The 19019-nt window shown below is 36.0% G+C and overlaps 2 protein-coding genes across 3 annotated transcripts in view; both read left to right on the top strand.

The window, feature by feature from the left end:
- LOC146003979 (uncharacterized) overlaps positions 1–5334 on the top strand; it is a 65956-nt gene extending 60622 nt beyond the window's left edge. For both annotated transcript variants that reach the window (XM_083142513.1, XM_083142511.1), the window contains exon 4: positions 2873–5334. In XM_083142513.1, coding sequence (XP_082998639.1) covers positions 2873–4019 — 1147 coding nt within the window. In that variant the 3' untranslated portion in view covers positions 4020–5334. The remainder of the gene's footprint in view (positions 1–2872) is intronic.
- An 11026-nt stretch (positions 5335–16360) lies between these two features.
- On the top strand, positions 16361–17245 carry LOC146004179 (uncharacterized). Its single transcript, XM_083142846.1, has one exon. It carries the CDS (start codon positions 16361–16363, stop codon positions 17243–17245), a length of 885 nt encoding a protein of 294 aa, XP_082998972.1.
- Positions 17246–19019: the final 1774 nt, after the last annotated feature.

Genomic DNA, 19019 nt, shown 5'->3' with positions numbered 1-19019 from the left:
TAGTTTCATTCTACTAATAGCTTTCTTTAACTCTTCCCGTGTAATTACTTCTTGTTGTACATCTAGGACATCTGGTTCTTCAGGCCTTCTCTCCTCCTCCTCTTCATTTGGTACATTTCTTCTTTCATTTTCACTTAATAATTTTTGAAAGTAGTTTTTCCATCTTTTTATTATTTCTTCAGGATTTGTTAATATTTTCTTATTTTCATCATATATAAATTTTGAAGGGCAATCTTTTTGTTTCCTCATGTTCTTCAAAACTTTGTAAAAAAGTTTTTGATTTTTTTTTTCGATTTTGCTCCATATTTCTTCCAAATTGCTCCCACATTTTTTTCTTTGCCTCTTGAAGCACTTTCTTCACTATATCTCTCTGCTTTCTATATTCTTCAAATGCCTCCAAGTACCCACTGGCAGGTATTTCCATTTTTCTTTCTTTTCTTTTACCTCTGCTTCTATTTCTGGATTCCACCAATTTGTTATCTTCTTCTTGTTGCTTCCTACTCTAGATGTTCCACACACTTGTTCAGCTGCAGATATTATTGCCCCTTTCCATTTACTCCAGGGTTTTTTAAGTCCTCTTCTCTTTCTTCTACTTACTCATTCGCTAGTTCTTCTTTCACTTTCTTTCTAAATTCTTGTTGAACATTTTTCTCTTTCAACTTGTATACCTTTATCTTCTCTCTTATGTTGTAATTTATCGTTTTCTTCCTTTTATTCATCCTTGATGTCTTACTTTTAATCCCTATGGTCATATCTAATATGAGAAGTTATGATCAGTGTTTACTTCTGGCCCTCTTTTATCTCTTGCATCTCTTATGAACTTTTTCATCTCTCTCCGCACAATGATGTAATCTATTATAAATTTTTCATTTCTACTTGGATCTTCTCTAGTGTATTTGTGTATGTCTTTATGTATATATATATATATATATATACACACATAGTGTTGGTGATACTCAGATCATTTATTATGCAGAGTTCCAATAGTCTCTCTCCATTGTTATTTATCACTTCTTCTCCATACTTTCCTATTACTTTTCCCCATCGATCAGTTTTATTTCCCACTCTGGCATTCATATCTCCTAGCATAATAACTTCTTTATCTATGTTTTCAATAGTTCTTTGTAGTATTTCATAAAACTGATCTTTGTTGGTTGAAGTTACATTCTCGTCACTAGAGTTAATTCTTTCTGCTCTAATATATCTACTGTTATTATTCTCTCATTTATAAATTTCCATCCCTTGATATTTTCCTTTCTATCTTGATGTATCATACATGCCACTCCTGATCTTGCTCTTTCTTGTTTTGGTACTCCACTGTAGAATAGAAGAAAGTTTTAATCAAGTTCTTCAATTCCATTACCTTTCTTCTTTGTTTCTGTAACTGCAAGGTATTTCACTTTTGTTTCCTTTATCTCTCTTACTAATTCACATTCTTTCCCATTTAGACCCCTTACATTCCATGTTCTAACATTCACTGAGTCATATCCTTGCCAATTCGTCGTCATCGTGATCTGTCCAGCTTGCTCACTTGTTCTTCTTTTAATCATTGTAGGTTCAAATGTGCAGGGGATTGGCCTACAGCATTTTAGCCTAGTGGAGGGGCTGCCTCCTTTGTGCCTCTGGGTTTGCAGTGAGCATAGCATAACTATTCTGCTCTATGTTTTATGGGTAGAGTTAATGTCTCTCACTCCAACCCCCAACCTCGGGGACCAGGATTTTCTTTCGGGGTTTACTCCCTTGCCCTTTGAAGTTCCCCTTCTCCACAAGGCAGTGGTTTCCCTCTTCTCCCAAGAGGGTGGGTTGCCTCTTCCGCCATCTCTGCTGTTCCGAAGGTCTCCTTCTCTGCCACAGATGTCGTTGAGGTGTTCACCGTAATCCTGACAAGGGGCCCTTACAAGGTGCTACCATCTGGAGCCAGATGGACCAAGGTTTTTTATAGAGGTATTACTTCTCTAGGTTCCTCAGCCATTGAGATGACCATCCATCTTCTTCCGCCATTCGAGCCGTTGACCGTTAGGTTGCTTCTTAGTCTGGCTCTTTACCCACTAGTCTGCCTGGCATGGGAGACCCTGCCAGTAGCTATGCTACCGCCGGTATAGCCTAGGGGATCATCAGAGCATGCAAGCCCCACCACCAACTACAAGGTCCTGCAACTTCAAGCCAATAGAACAGAAAATAGAGGAAATGAAAATTCTGCAATGTAAATATCTTATAGTAAATAAATTCGATTATAATGTGTATAAAGGCATTGAAAAACACAAACTTAAGATATCAAAAATGTTTTAAAAAACAACGCAAGTTGTGCTTGCCCAGCTTTTCCTTACTGCACACTTCTGGATACAGAACAAAACAGTAGTAAATTTAAAAGTTTAAATGATATAATTATTTGGAAAATAACTTCTACCTTTTAACTTAATTATGGATAATACTTGAATTTTTACGTAATGACAGTTTTAGATTATTCACTCACAAGATAGCATAAAGTTAGAACATTGCATTTAAATACTAAGGTTCAGGGTCTGTTTTACATGCAATGACCCTTTATTTTAAACTCTCTGTATATGAAAAATCCCAGTAAAATTTCATCCCTATCTTGTGAATTATAATAATTTCTCAGTTTGAATATAAATGATAGAAAAGTCAGAGAATGACCCAGAGTATGTGCAGCTGCTGTAGAATGGTACAGTAAAGAGAAAATTGCCATGGGTTAGGAATACATAGAAAGAACATGTGGCTGTGGTTGTAGGTGGTTTCATATGCTAGTAGGTAGATACTGTTACACATGTTTGTGCAAGCATAAATTTAAGAGTGTAGCCTACGTTTGGTGAAAATTTCTTGTAATTCAACATATTGAAACTTCTTGTTTCAGGAACAAAGAAGGAAATTTAATATTACCTTCTTTCATCAGAAATTGTGGGAAGCCATCAGGAATCATGTGTGCTGGTGAAATTGTTGGTGGAGGTATTAAATATAATCACACCATTGAAACCATGTCAATATGTTGTAATTTAAAATCATTCAATAAATCAGTTGCTTTGATTAAACGTAAGTACAGGAATCAAAAAGAAAATATCAATATCAAATCTGAAATCAAGGATAGAATTTATCCTTTCAATTGTACTCATTGTGGAACATCATTTACAGAGAAAGTAAATTTAATGTGCCATATGAAAACACACAATGAATTACTTTTGTTGAAAAGAAACCAATGCAAGAAAACAGTTATTCAGAACATAAAATTTAAAAAAAAATGCCACAAAGCAAAACGTCCACATGAATGTCCTGAATGCAAGAAGAGATTTACTCAAAATCACAACTTGAAAGTCCATTTGAGAATTCACAAAGGAATTCGCCCATATGAATGCCCTCAGTGCAAAAAGAGATTTACTGTAAGTGGAAATTTGAAAGCCCATTTGAGAATTCACAAAGGAATTCGCCCATATGAATGCCCTCAGTGCAAGAATAGATTTACTACAAGTGGAAACTTGAAATCCCATTTGAGAATTCACGAAGGAATTCGCCCATATGAATGCCCTCATTGCAAAAAGAGATTTACACGAAGTGGAGACTTGAAAGTCCATTTGAGAATTCACAAAGGAATTCACCCATATGAATGCCCTCAGTGCAAAATGAGGTTTACTCGAAGTGGAAGCTTGAAAGTCCATTTGAGAATTCACAAAGGAATTCACCCATATGAATGCCCTCAGTGCAAAATGAGGTTTACTCGAAGTGAAAGCTTGAAAGTGCATTTGAGAATTCACAAAGGAATTCGGCCATATGAATGCCCTCAGTGCAAAAAGAGGTTTACTCAAAGTGGAAGCTTGAAAGTGCATTTGAGAATTCACAAAGGAATTCGGCCATATGAATGCCCTCAATGCAAAAAGAGGTTTACTCAATGTGGAAGCTTGAAAGCCCATTTTAGAATTCACAAAGGAATTCGCCCATATGAATGCCCTCAATGCAAAGAGATATTTAATGAAACTGAAAAGTTAAAAGTCCATTTGAAAACTCACTAGCGAATTCATCCATAATGCCCTTAGTACCAAAAGAAACACATGCTTTATGTGCTAAGTTTTGAATTTATTTGATAATTCACAAAAGAATTGGTGATACAAATCCCCTACAACGGAAAAACGTATCTTTGAAAATGCAATCTGGAAAATTGATTTGATGGAATTTTTCCTTATGCAAGCAGTCATAATACATTTACAAGTGTTTGCTGATAGCTTCTAGCTCTATCTAGAACGATGTTGATGTTCTTATTTAACATGTTCTTTGTGAAGTCGATCACACTTGTTTTGACTTTTGTCGGAACTTTAGAAACCCTTCTAAAAAGATATATGGTTGTTACTGAAAACTTGCCTTTACAACCAGTATGACCTCAACAGTTTTGACAAAACAACTCCTCTTCTGGTGTTTTTTGAGATTTGGGTAAAGATAGTCGGATGAAGGGGCTAAGCATATAGAATATAGCAGATGATTCAGAACTTTTGAACAAACCCAGGTGACCCAAATTCTGCATTATGATGGTGACTCTGTGTGCTGATGCGATGACCTGAAAGAGAATGACCACTGATGTGCCATAGACTATAAGTTTATGTCTACATGCATTGTCTATGTGTAATCTACTAGAATATTACATTAGCTTATAGTAGTTTACATAGTCTAATGTAGAGAATAGATTTAATGTAAACAACACTTAAGAATGTTGCAAACACAAAGTTGCAAACTGCACGAAATCGCCCGAATAGTGGTGGCGCTGTATGCGAGAAAGATTGAAATTCTTGCCTGTACGAATAACAATGTTGCATGAAACAGCGTGTTTTTCTCTTTTCACACAAATTATATGCTCTGTTTATATACTTTGAACATTTTTTTTTATTTACATTTGTTGGTGAAACCTTGATTAACATTAATTTCCAGGTACATGTGAAAATGATTATATTTACTAGTAGTTATGACATTTTTCCTCTGAAATTATATGTGTACGAATAAAAATGTTACATACTGTATGTGAGTTACTATCTTTTTCACAAACGTCCACTATTCCCAATGAGTTCACAAGTGGATGGTGGGAGAATACGAAATTAATAGAACCTCTACAAGCAAGTTTCATGGAAAAATAAATTCACTTACATCTAAGTATTATAAAACATGTATTTTATTCCCCTAACATAAACACAAAGTAGGTAGTTAACCAAGCCAATGAAGAATGTATTAATCAAATCATGTTAAAATTTCATGTGTACCATGATTAGTTTTAATTAAATAATCAGAACTTGGACCTAGATATTTACTGTCTGAACTACTTCTGGCTGACTGAGCAACTAAGCAGAGAATAACTTCTGATTGTAAAATTTTGTTCAGATTATTGTACACATGTGTTTTTAAAGTAGTACATGTCTTGAAACATTAATAAAATGTTTTACCAATTGCTTTTTGCATATTTGTTTACAGAACAATGTTTCCTTCCACACCCCTATATGCTGTTAGAAGGTTAAACAAGTTATGTTTATTGCTCTTTGGATATGATGCTGTGGTGTCTGGTCAAAACATAACTCAAAATTTGCAGTTTTCATAAAATACATAAAATACTATCTACCATTCTAACCGAACTAGACTGACTTATAATTTTACCAAGTTTTTAGAATCCACGTCCTCCTCTGTGGCCGTGAGGTCTAAGGTGCTCTGCTCTTGATTCTGACTGTGCGACGTCATGGGTTTGAGTTCACCTGGGTTCTCAGTCTCTGTACTGGACTGTATTGGGGAGCTACAAGCGAGTTGTGTAACCCGGTCATGGATATCTCCTATAACGACTGAGGGTTTGACGTGCTGACCCCACGTCACCCCATTACCGGTTGAATATCTCCAAACCTCTAGGTAGGATTGTGGAAAGGAAACTGGCAGTCGGGAGATATGTCAAGGCCATTCGAGGGTTGTTAAGCCATGGGTTATTATTTATTCTAGAATCCATACTATTCGGTTTGGACATAGCAAATGTACACAATAAAAAATATACACTTTTTTAGATTTACCAAGTTAGACCAGAAGCCACAGAATTAGGTTCATACATATTTGCAGTGTTACTCTTTTTACATCTTGAGTAGGTTAGGATTGTTTTGTTTGATATTGTTAGCGTCCCCACACTTCTTTCTATCTATTGTAGGGATGTATGGTTTATTTTCTTCCAAAACATGAAGTGCATATTACTAACGACAAATTTCACACTTCCATTATTCTAATACCTTTTTCAATATGAGAATGAAACAAGTATTGATTTCATCATATATTGGAAATATAGAATTATTAATTATGCACACAAGACAGGTTCAATCTTTTGTGGTGAAAGGGATAAACATGTTTGTAATTAAGCACTAATTTATTGACATAACAAATTTTAATTTAACATTGGTTTTAAAAAACAACTCCATCATCTTGTATTAATATATAAAGTAACATTTTAGGCAAGATACGTTTTTCAAAGCATTGACCTTGCTTTCATCGAGGCTAAGTTGCAATTCAGTTTAGCTATTAAATTTTTATGTGTAATTCTAATGTTTATCTGAAAAACATAAAACTTTTACAGTACATGTTCTAGTTGGAAATTCTTCAAAAACAAGCACAAATTGTTGCTGTTGCTGTCTCAGCTTTTTAACCTGACAAGCTTTTTTCATGCTGAATGAGAGCATTTGCCTGGAGAGAGCTTAGTGAAATTAAAGGCTGAAATATTGCCAACAAAATAAGAGCTTTTGCTTCTTTTTCATAATAATTCCCACAATAATACCCCCACACCCCCTATACGCCTTCATGGCGTGGTGCTATGCACAGGGGAACACTTTACTTTTTTACAAAAAAGGGCATAACAATAATCTCAAAGAGGAAAAAAAACTAGAAAGCAATGTTTTATCAAGTTCTCTACATCGGTGTTGCTATTTTCTTTAGAATAGATCAAATTAATTAAAAAAAAACTCCCTTCATTAATAAATGTTATGGGATCCAAGACTGAGATGATAGCATGGCACTTCTTTGTTTAGTTCTGGTTGGCATACTACCCAGGCATCTTTGTACTGGACACTGTAACCTTTGTTCCTTGAAATCAATGGGATCCATCCAAAGCCAGCAACGCAGATTTACGAAACTGACTCACACAGCCATAGATAGAAAATAATAGTCTCTTTCCTTATGGTCACACATAAAAATTAAATAATACTCATCTGATTTGTTTGAATCAATTATCTTTGTATGTGTAATACACATGTGGTAGCTTTTTTGAATGCTTGAAATCAATACGGTTTCTGGTTGAAGAATGCACATACGACCAATTTGAAAAAAATCCTCTCAATTTGAGCTGAGGATGCTGTAATCTTTACTAGTTTCAGTGCAAAAGAGGCCAAGTTATTGTGGTGTATCTTTGCCATGTTCCAAAACACAATTGATCTTCTCAAACAAAGTTTGGAATATCCCCCCCTTTTTTGTGGAAATTCATGGAGTCCAATTATGCCGTCAGTATCAAGGCTTACCAGCAAAAATGTCTGAACTCTTTGCAAGGTTTCTTATTGGTAAGCTCTTTGCCTCATCGGCATATAGAGGATGAAGGCAGTATGCTGCTAGTAAATAAATTGTGAGTGCCATGTCCTTCCTGTACTCCAGTCTGTCTTCACCACAAATGTGCTGAATCTTCAATGGATGAATCTGTTCTCTGTGAAATATTTTTTAGCTTGCAAATGGGATCCAAAAGTATAATATTGTCTCTAACTTCCTCAATAAAATCATCAACAACCAGTTGCTTTGCTTCTGCCTTGACCCTATTACCTATTACATATTTTATCGTTCACAATTAACACCTTCATAAAATGGATGTTATTCACCAAACATACATAGGAGAAGGAGTCCCAGTACAAAGACCATCTTGTGTCACATGGAAGCTTGATTCTACATCTCCCATTTCTGGACCAGAGAAGCATATTCCAGATCAGGCTGCTTGAACTCTTTTAGTATCAGCTGGACCCTTTTGGTTATACTCTCACCTATGATATCCTTGGCCAATAAATTTCCTGTGTGGCTATTGCAATTACTGTGCCGAATAGGAACTATTCTTCCCATCTTATGCATAGTTGAAGCATTGTCTGAGACAACAGCATAAACTGTTGTATTATACAGAACTTTTGCTTCTGCTATGGACTGTGTGACAATTTTGGCTAGCTAGTCTCCTGTTTCTGCTGCTTCTGTAAGATTCCAGACATTGAGGAATGACTGACACACCCTTTAGAATTTTGCAACATTATCACAACTGTTTATCTGTTGCTGGATGTATTTCTCAATCCATCTATAAGTAGAACAGATTCTTCATCCACTAGACTTTTGCTCATGTTAACACATTTTTCATTTTCCTTATCAAGCAAAGTTGTTGACAAAGCTTTCCGTTTAGGTAGATGTGATATATTTCCAAGCCGTAAAACTTTTACCATGTCCCTAAAATGGTCCCAATTTGTAGTGCTAGATGGTACATTACATACGAAAAAAAATGCAGCTACCTTTGAGTGTATTTCCTGTATTTCATCACTGTTGACTTTTTTCTATATACATGTGTAGAGAATCCTGATTTCTTCTTCACTGTGGTGTTCGTGTAGGAGTATCTTTTCACTTACAGGAGTGAAGGAACTTTTTGATGGTTTGGTAAAGTACTTCAAAATACCCATTTGAAGCATCAGAATAAGGCTGAAGAGATGACACATCTGTAGTTGCTTCTTTTTGTTCTACACTCCTGCCTGAATTATCATCCTAGTAAAGACAATTGAAATATTACAGATATATTCCAGAAAAGATCAATTAATAAAAGTTTGATATTATTTTTGGGTTTAGATTTAGATTTATTTCATCCATGAATCACATTTGCATTTTCATGCTGTGATATTGGACATGTCAGTCAAACATTACAATATACTAATACAATGAAATTTTATAATGTAATGCAATGAAATAATAGCCTATTACAGGTTTATGCTTGAAGGTGTGTACTCATATTAGTTATAATGTCTACATGGGCATCGGCAAAGGGGGCCTGGAAATTTGAATCAACTTTTTTTTTTTCAATTTATGGCAATTTATAAACAAAGCACTTCATTTTGCCTCATTATTTAAAAATGGTTTTGAGATATCGAATTTGGTGTGAAACTTTCATAATTTGCAACACTGAAACTATACTAATTTGTAACTTTCGCCTTTATGTGCATTATCAGAAGAAATGGGCGGAAAACCAGGGAGCATTCAGGGGTTGAATTTCTTGTCAATCTGCAATGCAAGGTCCAAAGGACAGAAAAAGACTGACCTTGGCCAACGACCTACTGGGAAGCAGACACCTGTCATAGGGAGGAAACTTCATGTTTATTCTTAAACTATTTCAAGTGTTGTTGTGTTAGTGCAAATTTGTGTGTCTGATTTCTGCTCGTTTTTTACAAGTTATTTATAGTGCGCGTTACACCATGGACAAGCAATAAAGAAATTAAGTTACCTCTGTTAAAAGAAATCTATGTCTTCTGAGACAGCTATTGCAGAAACTGTAGTTTGTTCCAGAAAGCGGGCATTTCAAGATGGACAGGAGGTGACTCAGGTGATTGGTGATTATGAAAAACTTCCCAAACTTGATCCGATTTCTCAAAGAAAATCAGTGGACATTAGCTGTGCAAAAAAAGACATTGGCAATTATGTACACTTAAGTTCTGATCAAGTTTTGTCTGGCACTGAAAGATAAGAACTATTAACATCACCATGGAAACCCGGTCCAGGTTACGATTTTAAGCAAGACAGCGAAGCAGGGAAAACACCTTTTCTACATAAGTGGTTAATAGAATTTCCTTGGCTGTCATATTCAAAAAAACTGCAAGGAGGGCTTTGCAAGCATTGCGTATTATACTGACCCTCTACAAGAAGAGGAGTTCAAGGTCAATTTATAGTTACACCATTCAAAAGGGCACCGGACTGTGATAAAGACACACTTTTTTGGTACCATCCTCCATTTTGAGACATTTTATGGTGTATCTTTCATTAAAATACATTAAAACTTATATCGTTTTAAAGCTTATAAATTAGGCTATAACTTTTATTTGAAACAATTTCTTGTCATTTAATTTGTTCAAAAGTTACAAGGTAAAAACTTTAGAAAGTACTAGAAAAAAATCACTTTTTCAAGATTAATTTTCAAATTATGGCAAAACCACTGACATTATCGAAAAATTAAACAGAATATTTTTTCTAGACTATCTAATTAGGATTAAGATGAAAAAAGATTACCTGCCTATGATGATTGGTTACGGAGATTTAGGCGAATAACGGAGAGTCTGCAAAATTATGTTTGAGGGGGTGGGGCAGGGAGGGAAGCATTACTAAAGTGTAAATCACCAACCCTGAGACTTTCTGTAAACAAACCTTCTCACCGATTCGATGTATCACTCCGTGTCAGGTGATTCATGTCTGCCAACTACCGCAGTCATCTGCTGTTACACTTATAGTTCGCCGCACCTATTCATTTTATATAAGAGCCAAAATGGATGTCTAACAGAAATGTTGTTGAATTAAAATATTTCAAATCTTATTTTTCACTGTTTTATAATAACCTGTCCCATGTGTATATTTACTAACAAAAACATAGTACGCTAAATTTTCCTTTGTTATCAGTGACAAAGCAAAGACAATCGTAAGCATATTTAAACTATACTTTATTTTAGCATTTCACTCACACCAAAACATTTCTCAATATTGTTGACGTGCAGAGTATTGTATTCCGGTGGCAGAACGAAAAGATCGCCACGTTTTCAATCAGACTCAAATCAAAGGCAAGCCAAGAAAAATGAAACGTTGATTCTTCCTCTTCACTTTACATTTCATAAGTCACAACAATACCCAAACTGTTGAGACAGGGGGAAAATATGTATTTTTTATTCGATGGAAGGGGTTCACTTACTGCCAAATCTTCGTCACAGCTGTCTTCGTATTCAATTTCCCTGTCGCTGACTTGGATAACAAATCTTTCAAAATTCAAGTTCTCAGTTAAATTGTCCACATCCCACAGTTTTCTCTCTTCTTTTTCAATAATGTGTCGAACTGCATCTGCCCAGTTGATAGCTGAAATTTGAGCAATGCCACTATCAGTCAGTCTCTTCAATTCTTCAAGCTTGAATGTTTTGTTGTTCCTGGCAATGTACCCTTTGACTTGAGCCCATATCAGTTCAATGGGATTGAGGTTACAGTGGTAAGGAGGCAAGCGCAACACAGTGTGCCCCATTCTCCTTGCCATTTTGTCTATCACGTAACTATCGTAGCTTGGTTTCAAGTGGGAAACTTGATCCAAAAGTTCCAACTTTAATGAATCAGCTGAAAGTATGACACCTTTGCCACGTAGCCATTCTAAAATATCACCTTTCCTCCAAGCAGTGGTCGGTAATTTTTCACATTTCGCGCTATGATAGGGAGCATTTTCAAGCACAATAACACTGTCCGCATTAAGTTTAGGAAGGCCAGACGAAAACCAATCTTTAAAAACATCACCGTTCATGTCTTCATGGTATTCGCCAGTCGTCTTGGACACAAAAAAAAGTTCCGCACCTTCAACAAAGCCATTTTCACTTCCAATGTGAGTGATAATGAGTCTTTTGCCTTTTCCTGATGGTTGTTTAAGTCCAATTGATAGCCCTTCGAGGAAAGCTTGCTTCTTTGAGGTTATAGTGCTATCATGCCACACTTTGCTTACAGTGTGCCCTGCATTCACCCACGTTTCATCCAAGTACTCCCTCCGTCCCATAATTATAGTCCGGTATGCCAAAATGGTGACTTTTTATTTATGTTCTTTTGGATACTTGATTGGCAAATTTGTACTGATCCTTGAGTAATAACGTTGTATGACTCATTCCCGTGTTTAATTTTCTTCTTCTGTATACACCAATGTCAAAGTTTGCCTATCGGACAAATATTATGGGACAACAAACAAAAGTGTACTGGACAATAATTATGGGACAGAGGGAGTAATACATTTTTTTACCTTGGTTTCGTAGTTCCCAAATGGATCGGAGGTATCTTCGCCACCAAACAACAATGTCATCCCTATCAATGAGTGCTGCTTGTCAGTTTCTCTTTCCACAAACAAACAAGCAAAAAAACATCCAGCAAGAGGTAGTTTAACGTAGACACACTGAAACTTGGAAGATCTTCATCGTTATTAACTTCAGTTAATACCTTTTTCAAAGTAGGCAGTTCTTGGTTTAAAAAGAAAGAATGCACTTTGCACCTTAATGCACTTATTTTGAAATTGTCATACTTATTAATATAAGACACAACTTTGTGTGTTTTTTTTTTTTGGGAGATGCAACTTTCCTGGTCATTTTTCTCTATTTCATAACCCTTAAAACTGGCGACACTGACACACCACTGCACTGGGATACCAATTTAACCACTTCTTTTACTGGTTTCTCAGGATACCACTGACACAACGTTACATAAATATTGAGTAGAATCTGTTTCTCGCCCCTTTTCAAAGGCTGTCTTTGCTGGTGCTTTGAAAACAAGCTCGGAGAACATAGAGACCTTCCCACATGTATAGAACTCGCCATGTTGAAAGTGACACTACTTCCTTGCTGTTCACATGATTATTTTTAGAAAATAACCAATGTTATAAAATATCATATTTGTACACATATTTGTACACAAATCTCTAAGCTCATTGAAAGTTACAATGCATATTTCTACAAAATGTTCACACTTATCTTGTCTTTTCATGTCACCAAGTTATTTTACGAAGTGCACTATATTTGGTGGAACAAAAATCGTTATTAGAATGCTTATCAAAGTTTCCAACCGCAATAAATTTACGAACTTCCTTTGTCTTGTTTTGATCATCATCATCAATACATTTATTGGACTTACAACATTGCATATGGCTGTTTATGTCCATTATATATTTTATTTACATAAGATACAATTTACATAAAATCTACAAACAAATTTCAAATACACTCCTATCTATATCAAACCTTAGAAATATACATTACCATGTTATATCATTTTGTCTAAAAAAATGCAAGTAAAATATATTCAATTTGCATGCAAGAAAGAAGCCAAATTTATGGGAAATGATTACTGGTGCAAAGAGGTTAACCATAAAGTTGAAGCAATAAGTACAAAAGAAAGAGAATTGGGTTTAAAGTGAGACGTCATTTGCGACAGCATATCCCATACTACAAATTGGCCGTTGTTTTACGTTACGTAATGAATCCTGTAACAACGCTGGATTTTCATGTGGATTATTTTACTTCTATGAGTTTGCAATGCTTTCTGCATGCACATGGTTTTGTTTACAGAAGGTCTCAGGGTTGCTGAATTGAACTTTATTAGTGTTCTAACAACTGACCAAAATTCAGCTTTTACAGAATTATTCCAGACATGAAACCTTTATTGACTGGGCTAGTACTGTTTTGCAGCATCTTCAGGACAGATCTAAATATTATCAATACCGATTTTGTTATTTTCCCTTGTACTTACTGTATAGGAATGTGTTTCATTTATTTTTGTTTTCATTATTTGGTTTAGATATGTGAGTTAAATTATTTTTGTAGTCCAAGTATCAGCTGTTTTGCGTGGGCGCCAAGGAGAGAGAACGGTTAGCAAGTGAGAAGCAACATGGTATGAATCGCGGTGACATGCAGCTGGACATTACCAAGAATGATCCTCATCTGATGTGATCAGTATTGCTTTTCAGTTATTCTCCAATGTAGTGCTTTACAGATAGAATATAGATATCTTAAAAGAACCAACATGTGCTTTTGTGATTGTGTTTTCTTCCAAGAATCAATGCAACTCCCTACATTTTTATGGTCCTCCAGGCCAGATGTCTTATCTTCGTGCGAGCAGTGCAGCAGTGTTTCCAACCGGCGAGACGATTGTGTGTCCAACATCGGCAGTGCTGAAGTTTGCAGGTAATCAGGCTCATTTTAGTACCATTTTCCTTTCCTTTCTTTACATTACATTACGTTTATTAATTGCATTGTTGTGAAACGTTATCAGTTATTCTTTCACCATGACAGAGGCAGAGATTAAATGTTTAAAAGTTTTGAGAGGAAGCTGCAAAGGGTAATTGATCCGTATGAAAGCATTCGTCGATGCATTTGATATTAATATAGTGTGCTCAGGAAATTAAACTGAGATTAAGTCACTTGACTGAGATGTGGGACAAATTCAATGACGTTCAAACCAGTTTGGAACTTCAATCGGAAGCAACCGAAGAGGAAGTTCACAGAATAGAATTTGAAGAAAGGTACTACAGCATTAGGTCTCAAATGGAGACAATAGTGATGCGGCATGATGAAATGAATCAGCCCAGTGTTATTACTAGTTCTGTTATGTCAGTTCAGTCGCAACTTAGACTTCCAAAGATTTCCATACCCTCTTTTGATGGAAATTATGATTGATTTGGTTGATTTGGTGTTTTAAGTCCACTTTTATACACAGTAAGGCTAATCGGGACTGGACCTACAGTTTAAAGTGGGATCCGAACGTCTTGTGCCTCCACCGGGTATCGAACCCGGGACCCCTTGATTACAAGGCGGCAACGCTACCAATGCGCCATTGGGGAGGCCGATGGAAATTATGAAAACTGGCTTCCATTGAAGGACGATTTTAAAGTGTTGGTCCATGATAACAATACATTACCAGCAATACAAAAATTTTATTATTTGCGGTCTTCTTTAAAGGAACAAGCCAGTAAGCTCATTTCAAACTTGCAAGTCAGTGAGGCAAATTATACAGTAGCATGGAAATTGCTCACTGAAAGATATGATAATAGCAGGCTTATTGCATCACATTATGTTAGTGAACTATTACACATAAAGTCGGTGTGTAAAGAAGATGCTAATGCCTTGAGACAGTTTGTAAATACAGCAACCTCAAATCTGAATGCTTTAAAGGCTCTTAAACTTGAGGTGCCTTTGGATGAAGTCATTTTGCCAAAACATTTTGTATCTCATTTGGATCACAATACTCGTAAGGAATTTGAATTATCACAAGAGCATGATTACTTTCCTACCTTGTCAGAATTATTTGCATTTGTAGAGCGCAGGTGTCAAGCTTTAGAAAACATGAAACCGACACATAGTGACACCAATGCTAAGCAGTTTCAATCACATGATAAACAAGGTAAATTCATGAAACAAAGCAATACGTATATAGCAACATCCACTAACATTCAGTGCATGTACTGTTCCGCAAATCATACTTTGTACCAATGTGAGACTTTCTTACAGGCAAGTTATAAACAGAAGCAAGAATTTGTGAAGAAAAAAGGTCTTTGTTTTAATTGTTTATCTTCAAAACATTCAGTGAAATTTTATAAATCTGGAAATTGCAAAATTTGTAATTTGAAACATAATACTCTCTTGCACAGGGATACACCTGAAAGACCAAGATCAGCGAGTGTCAGTAACAATACAAGCAATAGACAACAATTGAATTCCAGGGTGTCTCCTCAAGAAAGCAACAATGTGGCAAGAGATGAAGCACCTCAATCTTCATATTGTACAGTCAAAGAAAGACACACTTCACAAGTTTTATTGTCAACTGCCTTAGTGAAGGTAAAAGGCGACAATGGACAATTTCATTATTGCAGAGTTCTCTTGGACAGTGGTAATCACATCATTAGTGCAAAAACTACGACTGAAGAAAGAAAACTATGTTGTTCCAGTCCAGGGAATAAACAATTCGTGTCTTGAAACTAAACATTGTGTAGATGTTGTAATTCAGTCTAGAACATCTAATTATACAACAACAGTGAAGTGTCTTGTGTTACCAAAAATCACAGGCAATCAATTGTAATACTTGGAATCTTCCAAAGGATATTCAGCTTGCTGAGCCTTCATTTTATCAGCCAGGCAGCATAGATTTGTTGATTGGATCTGAACTATTTTTCTTGCTACTACGTTCAGATAGAAGAACAAGAATAGGTAATTATCCTGTACTTCAAGATACAGAGTTAGGATACATTTTAGCAGGAGCTATGCCTCAACAATGTTTAGAACCTACAGCAGTTACTTCATGTTTTGTTCCTACTGAAGATAGCCTTCAATTACAATTACAGAGGTTTTTTGAGTTAGAAGAAGTATTCACAAAGACGAAGAGCAAAGAAGAAATGGATTGTGAAAGGCATTTTCAAGAAACAACCATCAGGCAGGAGGATGGTAGATTTATGGTTAGGCTACCATTCAAATCAATACATACTGAATTAGGAAATTCTTTTCAACAAGCAGACAAAAGATTTCATCAGTTGGAAAGAAGATTAACAGTATAGTCAACACTCAGGCAGAACTATTGTGAATTCATGGACAATTATGAATCATTAGGCCACATGAAGCAAATTAAAACTACTGATCAAGAAAACAAGGAGTCATATTACCTACTGCATCATGCTATTATTAGAGAAAGTACTACAACACCTGTGAGAGTTGTATTTGATGGATCATCGAAAACAGACAGTGGACTATCCATTAAGGATGTTCTAATGACAGGGCCTACAGTCCAAGAAGATCTATACTCTATTGTACTGAGGTTCAGAATGCACAAGATAGTTTTTACAGCAGATATAGCCCAGATGTTTTGCAACATTAGAGTCCATCTTGATGACGTTAAATATCAAAGAATATTGTGGAGAACATCACCAAGCGAAGAAATACAAACTTATGAATTATTAACTGTAACTTATGGCTTAACCTCATCACCGTACCAAGCTGTTGCAGCATTACAAATGCTTGCAAGACAGGAAAATGAAAACTTTCCCAATGCATCCAACATATTATTAAAGGATTTTTGTTGCGACAATGTAGCATCAGGAAGTGATAACATTGAAACTATGCTTAAATTGCAGTCTGAACTGAATGAACTCTTGAAACGAGGTGGATTCATTTTACTCAAATGGTGCTCCAATTGTGAGGAATTGGTGCAAGCAGTACCAGAAGAATACAGAGAAGTTCATTTACCATTTCAGTTCAATAATGAAGCAGGAATAAACACATTAGGCCTCATCTGGCAACCATCTACAGACAAATTTTTAATTTCGTGCAAAGTAGCAAAAGATGGATACTTTTGTTCACCATTAATAAACATAACCAAACGACAAGTTGTGTCAATTGTTAGCTCCATATTTGATCCACTGGGACTTATCAGTCCAACTGTCATTTTATATAAGATGTTTTTGCAGAAACTTTGAGTTGTAAATTGGAGTGGGATGAACAATTAGATTCAGATCTAAGAAACCAATGGACAAATTTGTATCAACAATTACCAGATATAATTCACATCCAAATAGAGAGATTTGTACTGACAAGAGAAAAGACAAATGACATTCAGATACATGGGTTCTGCAATGCAGCAGAAGGAGCTTATGGTTGTTGCATTTATATTACATCAAGAGATGAGTCAGGAAAAATCAACGTTAAATTACTGTGCGCAAAGTCAAGAGTAGCGCCAATAAAAAAGGTTACTTTGCCATGACTAGAATTGTGCGGTGCTCTTCTATTAGCTAAACTACTTAAGAAAACAACACCCATTTTGAGAATTCCAATTGACAGTACATATTTTTGAACAGATTCTAAAATTGTACTTGGGTGGCTAGCACCATCCCCCACTTGATGGAAAACCTTCATAGGTAACCGTATCGCACAGATCCAGGAACTTTCTGTGATTAACCAATGGCATCATGTCACATCTAAGTGGAATCCAGCAGATTTGATAACAAGGTGAGTAGAACCAAGAGCCCACAAGGATTCGGAAATTTGGTGGATTGGACCTACATGATTAAAATAAGATACTTGGCCATTAGATGTTATGGAAAATAGTGAACTAGAAGAATGCATAACAGAACAAAGGAAGATGGCTACATCAATGTTTAGCAAGATACATGCAACAGAGGCAGATTTCATGCTGAGATTATCCACATTACAGAGATTGCTTCGTGTAGTAGCAATATGCTACAGATTCATTTACAATGTTAACCCGCGATCGCTTGCGCTATTAGATAAAATCTAGCAATTGCAAAACTTTTGTTATTTCTAGATTGTTACTGGAGGTAACAATGCATTAAGGCTAAAATGCCTCCTTCCATGTCTCTACTTGTCAACACTTTAGCAAATGTTATTGAAATTGAAAGCGAAACCTTATACTAGCAGCTTTGATCCTAGCCGAGTGCATTGTTAGATTTTTTCTAAAATGCCAGTTATCGCGTCACATTTCCAGCAAATGATTGTACAACAGTTTTCCTTTGGGAAATACCGCTTTCATTTATTATTCCGTCTGTGTACAGTGTAGTGGAAAGGTGCATTGGTTCTTCCAATCTGATGGTTGTTGTTTTTCGCATTGTGTTATTGAAGAGAATAGCAGTAAAATGTCTGACAAACAAACTAAACAGTACATGATGTGGCTGGAAGAAGAAGACACAGATGAAGTGGACATTGGACCTCAAGACACAGGTTGGGAAACCGATACAGATGGTCCATCAGAACATGAGGAAGTGCATACCGAGACAGAACAGTCAGTTAGTGATTCTGATGATTCTGTGACAGTTTCAAGACATGTGAATCGTGATACGTATCGAGGCAAAGATGGTTCAACAATATGGTTCAAGCAAAAAGCCCCACCAAGTCAAATCGCCAGACAGAATATTGTCACACAGTTACCAGGTGTGATAGGTGGGGCCAAGAATTTGAAGTCAATTCTAGACTGTTGGAAACTGTTCTTTCCGGATTCTCTAATCACACGTATTGTCCAATACACAAACATAAACCTCAAGGAAATGGCGCCTTCCTACTCACATAATACATGGGACTGCCCTCTAACTGATTTTGAAGAAATTTCAGCATTCCTAGGAGTACTATATCTTGCTGGAGTAAAGAAGTCACAGCACCTAAATACAGATGAGTTGTGGGCCACAGATGGAACTGCACCAGACTTTTTCATCGCGTCAATGAGCAAACGAAGATTTCACA

This window comes from Lepisma saccharinum, chromosome 21, assembly GCF_977018435.1.
Source record: "Lepisma saccharinum chromosome 21, izLepSacc3.1, whole genome shotgun sequence".
Taxonomy (NCBI): Eukaryota; Metazoa; Arthropoda; class Insecta; order Zygentoma; family Lepismatidae; genus Lepisma; species Lepisma saccharinum.
This window is presented reverse-complemented; position numbering and strand designations above follow the sequence as displayed.